This window comes from Danio aesculapii, chromosome 25 (genome assembly GCF_903798145.1).
Source record: "Danio aesculapii chromosome 25, fDanAes4.1, whole genome shotgun sequence".
NCBI classification, from domain to species: Eukaryota; Metazoa; Chordata; class Actinopteri; order Cypriniformes; family Danionidae; genus Danio; species Danio aesculapii.
Window position 1 is genome coordinate 16,047,241 of NC_079459.1, and position 16,006 is coordinate 16,063,246.

Consider the following 16,006-nt stretch of genomic DNA (forward strand, 5'->3'; position numbering starts at 1 on the left):
AATCGCTTTTAATGCATTAAATCAACATTATATTTACATTACATTATATTTACATTATATTTACATTTATAATCATATCCAACATTTGCGATGCTGCAACTAACGATCATTTTAATAACCCGCTTAGCTTTCATGAGTTGACAAGCCTCAATTCAAATGTACTAATATAATATAGGATTGTGTTTTAGACATGTCACATGTGGTATCTGGTGTGAGGTCAGCATCTTAAGCTAAAGCGTATAAAATACTGGAAACTGTTAACTCTGTTACCACCAACTCTGTTGTGGTATAAAACAAATGTATCAAAAGGTTAAACAACAGTTCGTGACAGAATCAAATGTTCCCCATCACACTTAAGCATCTTGCATTATTTTACATTTATAATGGTGTTATGAAGCGGACAGGAGACAGAGGTAAGGAAACGTTAGGGTGTTTATTAAATGACAACAAGGAGCACATGAAGGATAGCCAGGAGGATCAGGAATGATGTTGGGGTCTTTTCCTCCGTGGCTGGGTAACAGGAATACACGAGGATGGACAGCACACACCAGATACAGCTGACAGAGGATGACACAGACTTGGAAGGACTGGAAGACAGGACGATTCGGGTGGACCAGGAAGACTAGGAGGAATACAAAGAGAACAGGTAAGTAAAGCGTTTGTTTTAGCTGAGGATGACTACGCTGAGTGGTCGCTCAGTTGTCCGCTTTCGTCGAGACGAGCCCGGACAATGAGCGACTGGAGTGCTGTGCTTTTATCTGGTGCTCGTGAATGTGATGCAGCTGTGTGCTCATTAGAAGTCAGGTGATGGTGATCTTCGTGAGTGGGGATCGTGAGAGCCTGACCAATCCGTGACAGTACCCCCCTCCCCAGGGCCCGCTCCTGAGGGCCGACACCTCCGACGCCGTGGTGGTCTCCCTCTGCCTCTAGGCGCTGGGAACTCAGGGTGGCTCTCATGAACTCCACCATGAGACTAGGATCGAGAATATCAGCTCTGGGAACCCATGTCCTTTCTTCGGGGCCGTACCCTTCCCAGTCCACCAGGTACTCCAACTGGCCACCACGACGTCGGGAACGCAAGATCTCCTTCACTGCGTAGACGGCTCCTTCTTCTAGGAGCAGTGGAGGAGGGGGTTCCTCTTCGTGGTCAGGCTCTGTGGAGGGAAGAACAGGATCGTGATAGGGTTTCAGGAGTGATACGTGGAATGTAGGGTGAATACGGTAGTGAGAGGGTAATTGTAGTTTGTAGGTGACGGGGTTAACCTGTTCCACGATGGTGAAGGGACCAACAAATCGGGGACTTAACTTGCGAGAGGGCAGTCGCATGCGTATGTCCCGGGTGGATAGCCACACCTTTTGTCCGGGTGTGTATCTGGGTTCTTCAGACCTTCTTCTATCGGCGGTTACCTTGCTTCGACGGACTGCCCTCTGCAGATGTTGATGAGCCTCGTCCCAGACTCTCTCGCTCTCCCGGAACCAGTGATCCACTGCGGGGACATCAGATGGTTCGCCATCCCAGGGAAAGAGCGGTGGTTGGAAGCCCAGGACGCACTGGAATGGCGTGAGTCCGGTGGAGGGTTGCCGCAGTGAATTTTGGGCATATTCTGCCCAGCCCAAATACTGGCTCCAGGAGCTCTGGTGACCACTGCAGAAGGTCCTCAGGAACCGTCCCACCTCCTGAATCTTCCTCTCTGTCTGCCCGTTGGTTTGGGGATGATATCCAGAAGAGAGGCTGACGGCCACACCTAGGAGCTTGAAGAAGGCTTTCCATAGACGTGAGATGAACTGTGGACCTCTGTCCGACACAATATCTTCTGGAATACCAAATGACCTGAAGACTTGATTAAAGATATTGTCGGCTGTTTCAAAGGCTGTGGGAAGACCTTTCAGAGGGATTAGTTTGACAAACTTTGAGAATCTATCTACGATGACTAGAATACAGGTATTACCTTCTGACGAGGGGAGGTCAGTGATAAAGTCCACTCCTAGGTGTGACCAGGGACGGTTCGGAATCGGCAAGGGATGGAGCTTTCCAGCGGGTAGATGACGTGGGCTCTTGGATTGGGCACAGTCCTTACAGCCCTGAACATATTGCCTCACATCCCTTGCCATGTTTGGCCACCAGAATCGTTGGGATACTAGCGAGAGAGTATTGTTGATCCCTGGATGTCCAGTGCCTAGCGAGGTATGTAAGGAGTGGATCAGATCTACCCGGTGTTCAGGTGGTATGAACTGCCGATGAGGAGGGCATCCCGGCGGAGCAGGGGCTTCCGGAGTGGCAACGACTGGAGGAGCGTTCCAGGTGATCGGACAAATGGAGATGTGTTCGGGAAGAATCTTCGTTGGGAGTTCTTCATGATCGTGATGCTCGTGTAAACGAGAGAGAGCGTCTGCTCTTAGATTCTTGGGTCCTGGACGATAGGAAATGGAGAAATCAAAACGTGAGAAGAAAAGTGACCATCTGGCTTGACGTGGACATAGTCTCTTGGCCTCTTTGATATATTGGAGGTTTTTATGATCTGTGATCACCTGGAACGGATGTTTGGCTCCCTCCAACCAGTGACGCCACTCCTCCAAGGCTAGCTTGATTGCTAGAAGCTCCCTGTCTCCTATGCTGTAATTCTGCTCCGCCGGGCTCAACTTCCGAGAGAAATAGGCACAGGGATGCAGTCGGGGCGGTGTATCATGATGTTGGGATAATACTGCCCCGACGCCGGTGGTGGATGCGTCCACTTCCACCACGAAAGGAAGATTTGGGTCAGGATGAGTCAGGAGTGGGGCCCTTGTGAACTCCTTCTTAAGAAGGCGGAAGGCTGCGGCTGCTTCTTTGGTCCACTCCAGTCCTTTGGGTTTACCCTTGAGGAGATTAGTGAGAGGTGATGTAATCCTGCTGTAGTCCTTGATAAACCGTCTATAAAAGTTAGCAAACCCAAGAAACCTCTGGAGCTCCTTAATGGAAGTGGGTTCTGACCAGGATAGAACAGCCTCAATTTTCTTCCCATCCATACGTATACCGGTTTGGTCAATGATGTATCCCAAGAAATGAATCGACTTCTGGTGGAATGAGCATTTCTCCGCTTTGAGGTAGAGGTGATGTTCTCTCAATGTGTGTAGGACCTCCGCAACGTGTTGGCGATGTTCGGCCTCACTCCGGGAGTAAATGAGGATGTCATCTATGTACACTATTACAAAGTGGTGAAGAAACTCCCGGAGGACTTCATGAATGAAGTTTTGGAATACGGAGGGGGCGTTGACCAGACCGTAAGGCATGACCTCATATTCATAGTGGCCAGTAGGGGTCACGAATGCTGTCTTCCATTGGTCCCCCTCACGTATTCTTATCAGATTATACGCGCTGCGGAGGTCCAATTTAGTGAAGACTTTAGCTTCTCGGAGCTGTTCCAAAGCGGCTGGTACCAGAGGAAGGGGATATCGGTATTTTACTGTACCGTTATTTAGGACCCTGTAGTCGATGCATGGACGCAGCCCTCCGTCCTTCTTGGCCACAAAGAAGAAGCTTGAGGCGGCTGGTGATTTTGAGTGACGTATGTACCCCCTGACTCAGAGCCTCCCTTATGTAATCTTCCATTGCCTGATTCTCTGGAAGCGAGAGCGGGTAGATCCTACCTCTTGGCAACTGGGCATCTGGAACTAGGTCGATCGCGCAGTCCCATGGCCGATGCGGCGGTAGCTGGGAAGCTCTCTTGGGGCAGAAGACATCATGAAAGGAGCTGTACTCCTTAGGAATGTGGATAGACTGCTTCTCAGGAGGACTCTCGACCGATGTTGTAAACAAAGAAATGGGGTTCCGACCTTGAAGAGGGAGATTTGGAAAACAGGTAGGTGTACATCCAGATCCCCATTTCTTTATCTCTCCTGTGCCCCAAGAGATGATGGGATCGTGCTTCACCAGCCACGGGCGCCCTAGAATGATGTCCATATTTGCACCCTCCAGAACCAGAAATTGAATCCTCTCTTGATGTAACAACCCCACTTGAAGAAGGATGTCTTCGCATTGTCGATGGATACGGGTCGAAGATCGAGTGCACTGGGTTATCGGTTGTATCTGGTATATATGCGAGGACGCCTCAGTACGTAGGTGGAGTTGACGACAGAGGGATTGGGAGATGAAGTTCCCTGCTGACCCGGAGTCGATGAGGGCTGTGACAAGGAGAGAAATAGAGGCAGTAGTTATTTGTACGGTGGTAGTAAGTGGTTTACATTGTTCAATATTCGTACTGAATACACTCACTGAAGTCCGAATGGGACGAAGGGGACACTCCATACGGGTGTGTCCACTGACACCGCAGTATAGGACACAGACCCCGGGTCAGCCTCCTCTGTCGTTCCGCTGATGTCAGTCTTCCAGACTCTATTATCATGGGTTCTGGTTCTGGAGAGGCTGTTGACTCAGGCGATTGGAGGAGTGCAGACGAGGGGGTGATGGTGTCCTGTTGATAGGAACGGAGACGATCGGAACATCGGAGAGAATGTTGGATGAATCTCTCCAGACCCATAGTATCATCTAATGTGGCCAGCTGGATTCGGAGAGTGGGTTCCAAGCCGAGCCGGTACGTGGTCAACAACGATCTCTCATTCCATCCACTTGCAGCTGCTAGAGTGCGAAACCGGAGAGCATATTCCTGTGTAGATAGAGTACCTTGCTTTAGATGATACAGCTGCTCTCCAGCGGCTACTTCCCCATCAGAACGTCCAAACACCTCTTTGAAATACTCCGTGAAGGTAGTGATGGAATTCATGACCGGCCCGGCTTGGTTCCAGATCGTCTCAGCCCATTTAAGTGCAGGCCCAGAGAGTAGTGATACGATGTAGGCGATCTTTGACTTATCTGTGGGATATAGAGAAGGTTGCATTTCGAATATGAGGGAACATTGTAACAGAAAACCATTGCACTCCCCCGCTCCGCCTGAGTAGGGCGCTGGTCGGGCCATGGGACTGGAAGGAAGGGCCGAAGAAGAAACTGTGGAGGCGGAAGTGCTCGGTGCTGGTGGTGCGTTGGAAAGTGGAGCTGGTGGCTGTAGAATCCGCTTCAACTGGTCCACCAGCTCTTGAAAGTGATCGGGGGTGCTCATGTTGTCGTCGTTATTGGTCCGGGCTTCTGTTATGAAGCGGACAGGAGACAGAGGTAAGGAAACGTTAGGGTGTTTATTAAATGACAACAAGGAGCACATGAAGGATAGCCAGGAGGATCAGGAATGATGTTGGGGTCTTTTCCTCCGTGGCTGGGTAACAGGAATACACGAGGATGGACAGCACACACCAGATACAGCTGACAGAGGATGACACAGACTTGGAAGGACTGGAAGACAGGACGATTCGGGTGGACCAGGAAGACTAGGAGGAATACAAAGAGAACAGGTAAGTAAAGCGTTTGTTTTAGCTGAGGATGACTACGCTGAGTGGTCGCTCAGTTGTCCGCTTTCGTCGAGACGAGCCCGGACAATGAGCGACTGGAGTGCTGTGCTTTTATCTGGTGCTCGTGAATGTGATGCAGCTGTGTGCTCATTAGAAGTCAGGTGATGGTGATCTTCGTGAGTGGGGATCGTGAGAGCCTGACCAATCCGTGACAAATGGATTCATTCACTCACTGTCCTAATCAGGGGTTGCCACAGTGGAATGAATTACTCTGGCATATGTGGCGGATGCCCTTCCAGCCGCATATAATGGATTTAGTTGACTGAAAATGATCATCTTTTGCTTTATCGTTTCTGCGTATTAATTTTTATGACTTTTTTATGACTATAGCATCAATAAAGATAACATTGAGAACATTTAATGAACATACATTTATTGCATAGGAACATTTATCATCTTATCAGAAACAAGATTTATTATTTGAAAATACTCTAATAATTTGATCAATAAACAAGAAGAAGACATAGCTAATATTCACATTCTCACTCAAATTGTTATGCTATTATATTATGTGTGTAAAAGAAAACTGAATCTGAAATCTGAAGCTGCTGAAGGATGTGATTTCTGTAGTGGTCTCAGATCATTGCAGTTTACCCAAACAAATACAATATACAGATAAATCTGTATTGTGTAAAACAGACTCACGGAAAACAGCTTGAAAAGAGGGTACTGAAAGACTTTCCACTTCTTGTCCTTGTAAGCTATGAGAGGGAGGTTCACTTTGCTCAGATACTGAGAGAAGAGAAAGATCAGGCAAACGGTTCTGCAGAAACACAAGTCGAAAATATGCTATTAAAATACACACAAAATGAATCCCTTCTGCAGGTGATAACCCTGGTAATGTTACACTTTAAATGTAATATTATCTTCAAGAACAAAATGTCAATGATCTACAGAATGTTTTTAATTCCCCTTTAACTGATTTAATACAGCAACAGAGGTTTCTACTGTATAAGCTGAAGGTGAGGTTTAAGATTAAGACTAGCGAGGATCAGGTTAAGCACTGAAGTATAACGAGGATGAGGATTATGATTGAGGATTGGGTTTAAAGTGATATTTAACTGAAAATCCTCAAAAATAGCATCTGCTTCATTAAAAACAGTAGTAGATTACAACGAACTTCAAAAAACATACACAAATATGGGTCATTCTAGAATTGCAGGTACATTTTGCATCTTAAAAAAATTACTTTTTATTATTGTTCAAAACTTTAATGAAACTGTTTTGAATAATAACAGAAATTAAATCAAGTTATCTTTTTTGTGTATTCAGGGAGATTAAAGACTCCCACTTTGCCTATTTTTGACTCTCTCTCTCTCTCTGCCTCTTGAATTATATCCTTCAATTATCGTGAATTAAGTCTACTTTTCTTTTTTTCCTGGTGTTTTATTCTATTAACTAAACAATGGCATGAAACATCTGTTTTCTGTATTATTTGTAATTCGTAAGTTACAGATAAAACGTTTTTGTGTCTGCCCCTATGTTCTGGTCAACTGTGTTACACCGGTTGTAAAAAGACATAATAGTCTGTAAAGGACTAAAAATGCATGCTTTAAGGGATGGACTGAAAATGACTTGCTTCAAGTGATGTCACTTCCTCTGGCAGAAAACATTGACGAGTGATTATTCTTCTCCCATTACATGCACTAAATGTTTAGGATAGACCAATAGTAGATGGATTATATCAACTCTGTTATAGTGATATCTAAAGAAATTTCTAAATGAAAACAATATGATGAAAATACATCAAATTGGGCTTTAGACATGTCACATGTGCTACCTGGCGTGAGGTCAGCATCTTGAGCTAAAGCACAAAATGCTGGAAAATGTTAACTCCATTACCGTCAACTCTGTTATGGTATAAAATGTAACAAGGTTAAACAACAATTCATGACAGAATCTTGTTCCCTGTCAAACTTTTGCATTTAGCATTATTTTACATTAATAATGGATTCATTCACTCACTGTCCTAATCAGGAGTCGCCACAGCAGAATGAATTACTCTGGCATATGTGGCGGATGCCCTTCCAGCCGCATATAATGGATTTAGTTAACTGGAAATTATACATTTTTCCTTTATGATTTCTGTTTTGAATGGAATATGAATGGAAAATGCTTGAATTGTAATTCTGGATTACATTCTCAGTTTAAGTTCAAAATAAAACTAAAATAACCCTCCATATTCATTAATAAAACAGTCAAATTATTAAACATACAAATATAAAATCTAACTGAATAACTGAGTTACATAATAAAAACTACAATAGTTTATCAGTGACGCAAAATAGCTTTTCGTCTGTCCTCCGACTAATTCTGCAAGAGGTCTCAATCTGAATCTTATTTACAGGGCTTAGGATGAGAAGTGTACCATGCGTCCCACACACATATGTGCGTTAAACCTTTGTTTACTTAGAGGCACCTGGACAGGGAGGGTCTGAGGGGCGAGACGAGGATGAGTAATGAATGATTACAGCCATGTATTAGCATTCGAATAGAAACACTATAGACGCCTTATCTCTACAGATAAATGCTGAACCCTGAGGGATGATTTGTTTTTAGAGGGGCCTTGCATTACGAGAGCCACACCGCAACCAGAAATTCAGAGATACAGAGATATGCGCGATTCCACAACACTGTAACTCACAGAGCGGCAATTCCCCAATGGGCTCCTGACTTCTGGCCGGCCTGGATGAAGAGCGACAGGCCGATGAGGTTGATGGTGGGAGCGATGGCCAACGGCCCAATAAACTTCAGCACTAAACCCACAAGACCCGACAGGCCCAGGACAAGCTGAAGCAGCGATGCCACAAGAATAGCTCCCTGGATCTACAAAATGAGAAGAAATGGTCACTTTAACACTAGAACCAGCAGGGGTCATTGTATACCTAAAACCCCCTGTGGGTAAAATTTAGCCATGCGAATGGCTACTGATTTAATATAGTATAGTTATTATTTGATATAGTTACCAGTATATATCTGTGGAACTCATTTTAGTGAAGAAGAATGGCGTTCGGCCTGTTCTGGCATATTTTTCAAAGGTGCCACAATATCAAACCATGAGCAAAATTTGTAATTCTTTTACAGAGCTTATTTAGACGAACTGGCGTTAAATATTTCCTAATGTTTCTCAGTGGTGTTTTAAGTGCAAATCCAATGTTGGTACTGTGATGCATGTATTCTGGGACTGTGAAATGATTAAGACATACTGGAAAAAATCCACAAATTAGTTCAGAAGAGTCCAGACTCCAGTTATTTCTCTTCTGAATAGTAAAACTGCTCTGCACCTTAGTCATAGACTAGAATCTGTGTTACACTTTTTTACATATCTTGCAAGAAAATGTATTCTTTTGTTGTGGTCCTCTCCTAACATTCCTTCAGTTAATATGTGGATAAATCAGATTGCCATTTTCTTACCCTTGGAAAAACTGACTTATGACTTGCGTCAGAAATCTGATGATTTCTGGCAAATCTGGAATCCTCTATGGGAGTTTCGGGAGAATGTGTCTTGAAATGTGTGATTTTACTCTTCACAAAAGACTTGAATTACTAGCCGATGGACGGTTGTATAATAGATGGCTATATTATTGTATATGATGACATGAGACACCTATACCACTCTTCTGTCATTGTAAATCTTTAAATAAATGTTTAAAAAAAAAAGAAACCAGTATATAGAACTCTTTTTAAGGGGGCTAAAATTATTTATTTTGATAGCTTCAGCTGAAGAGCGGATGTGGGGGAGGTGTGGGGTGGTGTTGAGTTATTATAAATCCTTGGGGGGACTATGCTGGGGCTGAGTAGGTTTCTGATGGAGCCATAGCCTGTCAAGCCCCACCCCAACCCCCCCCCCCCCCCCCCCCCCCCCCCCCACCCCCCCCTAGCGCCACCACTGTTAAAAACCATAATATGTTGCTGCTACTGTCTTAGTGTCATGAAATGATTACTTTTAGTCATCACAAGTGATGCTGAGCAGTACAGGACCCAACACTCACTCCTGATATACACCCTCTGTCACTTGTGGCATTGACTGCCTCTGATACCTGTTTCACATCCAAAAAATGCCTTGCTTTATTCATGGTAACTATAAGGCTGCATTTACACTAGTGCGCTTATAGGTGCAGTAGGTGATTGTCTTCAGAACCCTTTTTGGTTGTGCTGGTTGAAAGTCTCTTCACATTCCAATAGTATTGATTAGTAAATGATAGTAAATGATCTAAATGTATTTATATGTATTTTTATATTCTGGGTAAGGCATAAGACTAAAAAATGTTCGTCCAATCAAAATTTGTCAGGTTGATAATTCTGATAAGTAGCCCAAACTGTCTGTCAACAAATATAGATTCATAAATCTTCACGCCCCTCTTCACACAGACAGATCTCCCGGCTTAAGTTCACGTGCACACAAAAGAGTGACATCGGTAAAAACAAACATTGCACATTATGACGAGTTTTGCTTACTAAACAAACTGAAAACATGCTAGACATAATACAGTTTTTTCGTTGGGAATTGCAGTACACTGCAAAAATGTTTTCCTTACTTAGATTTTTTAGGCTTGTTTCTAGTCCAAACATCAAAAAATTCTTAAATCAGGAAGAATTTTCTAGACATGCAAAACATATTGTCCTGTTTTAAGAAATAATATGCCAAATTGAAGTTACTTTTTCCTTAAAACAAGCAAAATAATCTGCCAATGGGGTTCAAAAAATAATCTTATGTCAAAAAGAAAAACAAGATTATTTTGCTTACTCCATTGGCAGATTATTTTGCTTGTTTTAAGGAAAAACTAACTTAATATTGGCATATTATTTTTGGCATATTAGACATTATATTTTGCTTTCTTAGAAAATTCTTCTTGATTTAAGAATGTTTAGATATTTGGACTAGAAACAAGACAAAAGATCTAAGTAAGAAAAGCATTTTTGCAGTGTATTATAAAGTATTATAAAGTTTAAACTGGTGAATGACGATCTAGGGGGTAGTCACTTTCCCGAACTCTCGCATTCAATCTGCCCAACTCCCTAACTGCAGAACGGCAGAGTCACTTGCTGTCTTCAAGCAACGACTAAAAACTCAACAATTTAGTCTCCACTTTCCTTCCTAATCTGCAATTGCCTCTCTGGCTATACCACTAACTGTACTCTCTCTCTCAAAAAAAATTACATTACTAATGCTTTGCTTCTTAGACTTTACACTCCTGAAACTTGTCTATAGCACTTATTAACTGTTGCTCTTATAGTTGTGTAAATTGCTTCCTTGTCCTCCTTTGTAAGTCGCTTTGGATAAAAGCATCTGCTAAATGACTAAATGGAAATGGAAATGTAGTCTACTGTCCTCTTTAAGGTGTGTATTCGTGATTTCAGGAGGCGTGGCTTTGGACGTCAGGGTAGGGGACTGTGTTTTCAAAGCTATTATGCCAATGGTTAGTATTCTGGCAGATCACCTACTGCACCCTTTAGGTCTTTCACACTACAGTGTCTGACCAATAAAAACAGAGCATTTTGAAACACTGATGATTGTAAAAGCCAAGGCTGTGTTTCAATATGAATAGCCTAAATGGACGGTTTTGTTAACAGAGGCATGGCTATCCATAAACATTTCCTGATTGGATCTTCTGGACTATTGCATATAATTCTCTGATTCGTCAAGCCCCTTTTATGTGATCATTACAATAATTAAACACAAATACTACACTGTAAAAATGGCCGTGATTTCAATGGTAAAAACTGTAAAGAGCTACAGTACAAATCCGTAACCTGGGTAACCGTATGTTTCCTTAATATATAGGGCGAATAACTGTAAATTGACTTTCCCAAAATTCCCTGCATGGCACGTCACTTTTCATGCTTTTTGTTGACATTACTATGGATATTTTTAGTTGTTTCCCCATCAGTTACTGTTTATACATTCGAGATTCATGTTACATCAAATGTTAATAAACAATGTTTAATTCATGACTTTATTTTATGCATGTTACCGTACTGGTGTTTAGTAGCTTTGTGAATGACACTGAGCACCTTCTATATATATTAATCCACTTTTCTGCTTGTTGGAAAAGTTGATCGTGATGAGCTTTGATTCATTATGCAACTTCCTCATCACCAACTCCATATGGCTGTGTTAACGTATCTAACTGTGTAACAAAAGATGTGTAGATGTTGGTAATTCAAAATACAGACCTATTACCTATATAAATTAATAAAATACGGTAATTTACCGTAAAAATGAGAAATTACTTTTACGGTTTGTACTGTATTTTTAACGGTAAAGTACTGGCAACCACAGCTGCCATTTTTTTACCGTAAATTTTAGGGATTTACTTTTTACAATGTACACGATGTAACAGCTACATTGTTACTATATGATGAAATGGCAGTTGCAGTTCTTGTCTGAAGATACTAAAAAGGGTTTAACATTACTGTATGGATATAAAACTTCCCAATAAATAACATGAGGTTTATACATCATAAACTTGCAGCAATATTTCCTTTAGTGTAAAACCCCCCAAACACTTTGTCTATAATATAAAGAGAAATCATTACAAACATTTAGGCATGCACTCACATGAATCCAAAAAGACTGAAAAAAAGGACAAAGGAAACAAAAGTTTGGGAACGCCTGATGTATATGACTTTTTGTCAGACGAACACAGTCGGAATAGTTTTATCCTTGCTCCTCCATGATGTATAATGATGATGGAAAGTGGTTTTTATTTCGAAATGATCAAAATTGCATAAATCCATCATTATGTACAACTGACGCATAATTAAAAAAAATCTAAAATACTTTGACTAAGCTGTCAAAGTACATTGTTATTACATTCGTTAGTTCATCCCACCTAACCTGTAATAAATAGCTGTGAAATAAGTCTGCATAGTCTGCATGTTTCAAAGCATGTACCCAGCTCGTGATCCAATGTTTTTCGTGTCTTAGAACAGCTCGGTTTACTGTGAACACAGGACTCTCCATCTCTGCATGTGCTGTGAGTTTAGCCTCCATATGGGAACGCAACGGACACCATTCACACTTTATTTTCACATTCGCATCATTTCCAGCATTGATTACAGGCGATTACAGCCTTTCACTAGATTTGTAATGAGGTACATGTGTAAAACTGTTTTCACAGAAACAACACTTCAGAGGTTAAGTGGGTTAGCATGTGTGCAAATGTGAGATTGATTTCATTCAACTGTTAAATATGTTAACATTAAGTGACTTGTATTTTAGACACAATAATGTCTGTTTTTCGGTCTATTCCATCAATGAAAACAGCAAGTAATGTCACAACAAAAGTCCTCAGAGACTGTCAGACACTGTATTTTCATTCCCTGAAGCAAAATGGTGCGATGTTGTGTTTTTTGTATCATTTGGTGCATATGCAGTAATGTGTCATGGATTGGTCAGGCTCTCACGACCCCCACTCACGAAGATCACCATCACCTGACTTCTAATGAGCACACAGCTGCATCACATTCACGAGCACCAGATAAAAGCACAGCACTCCAGTCGCTCATTGTCCGGGCTCGTCTCGACGAAAGCGGACAACTGAGCGACCACTCAGCGTAGTCATCCTCAGCTAAAACAAACGATTTACTTACCTGTTCTCTTTGTATTCCTCCTAGTCTTCCTGGTCCTCCCGAATCGTCCTGTCTTCCAGTCCTTCCAAGTCTGTGTCATCCTCTGTCAGCTGTATCTGGTGTGTGCTGTCCATCCTCGTGTATTCCTGTTACCCAGCCACGGAGGAAAAGACCCCAACATCATTCCTGATCCTCCTGGCTATCCTTCATGTGCTCCTTGTTGTCATTTAATAAACACCCTAACGTTTCCTTACCTCTGTCTCCTGTCCGCTTCATAACAGAAGCCCGGACCTATAACGACGACAACATGAGCACCCCGATCACCTTCAAGAGCTGGTGGACCAGTTGAAGCGGATTCTACAGCCACCAGCTCCACTTTCCAACGCACCACCAGCACCGAGCACTTCCGCCTCCACAGTTTCTTCTTCGGCCCTTCCTTCCAGTCCCATGGCCCGACCAGCGCCCTACTCAGGCGGAGCGGGGGAGTGCAATGGTTTTCTGTTACAATGTTCCCTCATATTCGAAATGCAACCTTCTCTATATCCCACAGATAAGTCGAAGATCGCCTACATCGTATCTCTACTCTCTGGACCTGCACTTAAATGGGCTGAGACGATCTGGAACCAAGCCGGGCCGGTCATGAATTCCATCACTACCTTCACGGAGTATTTCAAAGAGGTGTTTGGACGTTCTGATGGGGAAGTAGCCGCTGGAGAGCAGCTGTATCATCTAAAGCAAGGTACTCTATCTACACAGGAATATGCTCTCCGGTTTCGCACTCTAGCAGCTGCAAGTGGATGGAATGAGAGATCGTTGTTGACCACGTACCGGCTCGGCTTGGAACCCACTCTCCGAATCCAACTGGCCACATTAGATGATACAATGGGTCTGGAGAGATTCATCCAACATTCTCTCCGATGTTCCGATCGTCTCCGTTCCTATCAACAGGACACCATCACCCCCTCGTCTGCACTCCTCCAATCGCCTGAGTCAACAGCCTCTCCAGAACCAGAACCCATGATAATAGAGTCTGGAAGACTGACATCAGCGGAACGACAGAGGAGGCTGACCCGGGGTCTGTGTCTATACTGCGGTGTCAGTGGACACACCCGTATGGAGTGTCCCCTTCGTCCCATTCGGACTTCAGTGAGTGTATTCAGTACGAATATTGAACAATGTAAACCACTTACTACCACCGTACAAATAACTACTGCCTCTATTTCTCTCCTTGTCACAGCCCTCATCGACTCCGGGTCAGCAGGGAACTTCATCTCCCAATCCCTCTGTCGTCAACTCCACCTCCGTACTGAGGCGTCCTCGCATATATACCAGATACAACCGATAACCCAGTGCACTCGATCTTCGACCCGTATCCATCGACAATGCGAAGACATCCTTCTTCAAGTGGGGTTGTTACATCAAGAGAGGATTCAATTTCTGGTTCTGGAGGGTACAAATATGGACATCATTCTAGGGCGCCCGTGGCTGGTGAAGCACGATCCCATCATCTCTTGGGGCACAGGAGAGATAAAGAAATGGGGATCTGGATGTACACCTGCCTGTTTTCCAAATCTCCCTCTTCAAGGTCGGAACCCCATTTCTTTGTTTGCAACATCGGTCGAGAGCCCTCCTGAGAAGCAGTCTATCCACATTCCTAAGGAGTACAGCTCCTTTCATGATGTCTTCTGCCCCAAGAGAGCTTCCCAGCTACCGCCGCATCGGCCATGGGACTGCGCGATCGACCTAGTTCCAGATGCCCAGTTGCCAAGAGGTAGGATCTACCCGCTCTCGCTTCCAGAGAATCAGGCAATGGAAGATTACATAAGGGAAGCTCTGAGTCAGGGGTACATACGTCACTCAAAATCACCAGCCGCCTCAAGCTTCTTCTTTGTGGCCAAGAAGGACGGAGGGCTGCGTCCATGCATCGACTACAGGGTCCTAAATAACGGTACAGTAAAATACCGATATCCCCTTCCTCTGGTACCAGCCGCTTTGGAACAGCTCCGAGAAGCTAAAGTCTTCACTAAATTGGACCTCCGCAGCGCGTATAATCTGATAAGAATACGTGAGGGGGACCAATGGAAGACAGCATTCGTGACCCCTACTGGCCACTATGAATATGAGGTCATGCCTTACGGTCTGGTCAACGCCCCCTCCGTATTCCAAAACTTCATTCATGAAGTCCTCCGGGAGTTTCTTCACCACTGTGTAATAGTGTACATAGATGACATCCTCATTTACTCCCGGAGTGAGGCCGAACATCGCCAACACGTTGCGGAGGTCCTACACACATTGAGAGAACATCACCTCTACCTCAAAGCGGAGAAATGCTCATTCCACCAGAAGTCGATTCATTTCTTGGGATACATCATTGACCAAATCGGTATACGTATGGATGGGAAGAAAATTGAGGCTGTTCTATCCTGGTCAGAACCCACTTCCATTAAGGAGCTCCAGAGGTTTCTTGGGTTTGCTAACTTTTATAGACGGTTTATCAAGGACTACAGCAAGATTACATCACCTCTCACTAATCTCCTCAAGGGTAAACCCAAAGGACTGGAGTGGACCAAAGAAGCAGCCGCAGCCTTCCGCCTTCTTAAGAAGGAGTTCACAAGGGCCCCACTCCTGACTCATCCTGACCCAAATCTTCCTTTCGTGGTGGAAGTGGACGCATCCACCACCGGCGTCGGGGCAGTATTATCTCAACATCATGATACACCGCCCCGACTGCATCCCTGTGCCTATTTCTCTCGGAAGTTGAGCCCGGCGGAGCAGAATTACAGCATAGGAGACAGGGAGCTTCTAGCAATCAAGCTAGCCTTGGAGGAGTGGCGTCACTGGTTGGAGGGAGCCAAACATCCGTTCCAGGTGATCACAGATCACAAAAACCTCCAATACATCAAAGAGGCCAAGAGACTATGTCCACGTCAAGCCAGATGGTCACTTTTCTTCTCACGTTTTGATTTCTCCATTTCCTATCGTCCAGGACCCAAGA

General features: G+C 43.9%; 1 protein-coding gene across 1 annotated transcript in view; it reads right to left on the bottom strand.

The window, feature by feature from the left end:
• si:dkey-106n21.1 (solute carrier family 23 member 2) overlaps positions 1-16,006 on the bottom strand; it is a 68,176-nt gene that overhangs the window by 27,058 nt on the left and 25,112 nt on the right. The window contains exons 5-6 of the mRNA XM_056452259.1: positions 8,081-8,262; positions 6,082-6,199 (exon numbers count right to left, since the gene is read on the bottom strand). Coding sequence (XP_056308234.1) covers positions 6,082-6,199; positions 8,081-8,262 — 300 coding nt within the window. The remainder of the gene's footprint in view (positions 1-6,081; positions 6,200-8,080; positions 8,263-16,006) is intronic.